Source organism: Echinops telfairi, unplaced genomic scaffold (genome assembly GCF_000313985.2).
Source record: "Echinops telfairi isolate 266 unplaced genomic scaffold, ASM31398v2 ScPeMD7_18;HRSCAF=68, whole genome shotgun sequence".
Lineage (NCBI taxonomy): Eukaryota > Metazoa > Chordata > Mammalia > Afrosoricida > Tenrecidae > Echinops > Echinops telfairi.
This window is the reverse complement of record NW_022103915.1, coordinates 44428579-44431034: the sequence shown is the minus strand read 5'-3', so window position 1 is coordinate 44431034 and position 2456 is coordinate 44428579. Positions and strand designations below refer to the sequence as shown.

General features: G+C 40.1%; 1 protein-coding gene across 1 annotated transcript in view; it reads left to right on the top strand.

The window, feature by feature from the left end:
- Nucleotides 1–302: 302 nt before the first annotated feature.
- Nucleotides 303–2456, top strand: part of HIF1A (hypoxia inducible factor 1 subunit alpha) — a 32361-nt gene continuing 30207 nt past the window's right edge. The window contains exon 1 of the mRNA XM_045287627.1: nucleotides 303–319. Coding sequence (XP_045143562.1) covers nucleotides 303–319 — 17 coding nt within the window. The remainder of the gene's footprint in view (nucleotides 320–2456) is intronic.

Sequence of the window (2456 nt, the reverse complement as noted above, 5' to 3'; positions counted from 1 at the left end):
TGCTTGGATCCACAGAGTCAAATGGTTTTGCATAGCCAATAAAACAGAAGTAAACCTCTTTCTGGTATTCTCTGCTTTCAGCCAAGATTCATCTGACAATCAGATGAATCTTGTTCCATATCTAGCTCTAAATCTGACTGGAACTTCTGGCAGCTCCATGTCAATGTATTGCTTCAATGATTTTTTAACTATTTGCAACAAAATTTTACTTGTGTGTGATAGTAATTATATTGTTTGATAACTTCCTCATAAGGGGATTGCCTTCCTTCTTAATCTGGAAGCTCCCCTAAAACCTGTCCACTATGGGGGACCTCACAGAGTATGCAAGCCACCACAGTCAGACACACAGACAGATTAATGGTAGATCTTTATATCGAGTATGCATATTTATATTTAAAAGTAAATATCCCTTGTATATTTGGAAGGATCATTGGCTAGCAATTTGAGAAAGAGATTGAAGTACCACTGAAGTACAGCCAGAATGCTCCTTTGAAGCAAAGATGATGAAACTTCGTCTCGGCCGCTTTGGGTATTTTATCAGAAGAGACCAGTCCCTGGAAAAGGGCAGCGAGCTTGGTAAAGTAGAGGGAAGACTCAAGCAGTGGATGACGGCGCAGTGACTGTGCCGTGATGGACTGAAACATAACAGTGATTGTGAGGACGGCGCAGGCCTTGGCAATGTTTCCTCCTTTTGTGCTTCAGGTCACTTTGAGTCACAACTTCAAGACAGCTAACTGCATCACTGAAGTGAAGACTGTTTTAGTCAGTGGCTCTCAAACCTCACCGTGTGTCAAGACATCTCAGGAGTTTTTAAAAACTCCAATTTCTAGGGCCAGCCCCAGATGTTTGGAATCAGCATTTACAAAAATGGAGCCTATGAATTTGAAGTGTTAAAAGTGCCCCCAAGTGATTATGGGGCACCTAGATCAGCTTTTGAGGCTATGCAAGGGGCCTTTCAAAAAATGGAGCTTGAAAGATGTCTTTCCATGAATTTTTTAAGCCGTCTCATACAGCATTAGATAGTTTTCAGTAGATGAAATGGGGACTTTTTTTCCTACCAATGTTCCTAGCACAGTACAGGCCACTTTATGATGCTGAGTAAATATACAAAAATTTTTAAGATGTTGGGTTTTATTTATTGTAAGAGTGTTTCTTGAGTGAAGGAACAGTTCGCGCTGTTCTGTGGTTCATGGAGGTTACTCTTATTGTTTTGTTCTTTATAGAGTTGTTATGAGACTTAAAGGCACTAATAAATGGAAAAGAAGCCCTGATGGCATAGTTGTTTAAATGCCTGGCTGCTAACCTAAACGTCATCTGCTACATTTTGCTGATGTAGAGGTCTGCTTCTGTAAAGATCACAGCCTGGGAAGCCCCATAGGGTAGTTCTACATTGTCCTGTAATCAACTTGACCGCAGTGGATTTAGTTTTGATATGGAATCAAGACAGACCTTGCAAATATTGCAGGTTTGTTTCCATACCACTGCAGTAAAACCAAATATTGCAGCAAAGCTGGTACAATGGATTTTTTTAAATCTTCCATTGCTTATGAAAGTTACACTGAATTTTTGAATTAATTGCAAGAATCACCAAATTATGACACAGAAACACCAGGCAGCACATACTTTTGGGATGCATTTGCTGATGCATTTGTGTAACATACGATTACCACATAACATCAGTTTGTTTAAAAAACAAAAGCTTTATGGGGGCACATGGCACCATGGACTCATAGCAGCAAGTTTGGCTTTTTAGGGTAGCTTGGTCTTGGTCCTTGCTTCTTAAAAGGTCATTCTTAGAACTTGGAACTTTGATGAGGACTCTAGATCCCACAAGTTTTACCAGAGGGTAAGCTCTGAGGTAGGACTTGACGATGCCAGAAAGCCCCGTGTTGGGATTCCCTACATTGCCTTTTGAGATCAGTGGGCCTCAGGGCTACCTTGTGATGGCATCATAACTAGTGATCATCTTATAATATTGACTCCCTTCTTATGTTTGCTTTATATAATGAAGACACCCCAGGCTGCCCCCCCCAAAAAAAAACCCAAAATAACAATGCTTGGAACACCAGATGGCTGGCAAAAATATCTGATTTGGGATGATGGTCTTGTTTTGTATATATTTTAATAAAATCTCTAGTACTACCTGTGAGTTTTATAAGTTGTTTCAATGAATTATTGAACCTGTGCTTTTAAATTCTTAGTGTAGGGCCCCGTGCTTGCATTTACTTAGGGGCTGCTAAGGAAGCATTGCCGTTAGTCGCGGTCATTGGCTCTGAACAAACGATCCTGGGTACAATATACGGCAACAAGATATTAACCGATCTTGGCATGTTAGTTTCACTGTGGCCATGGGGTTTTAGTGTCTTCTAACTTCCGCAGTTTCAAGGATCATAGCAACAAATACACTAAACTTAGCAAAACTTTTTTTCCAATTGCCTTTTTCTGTTAACCTTTTT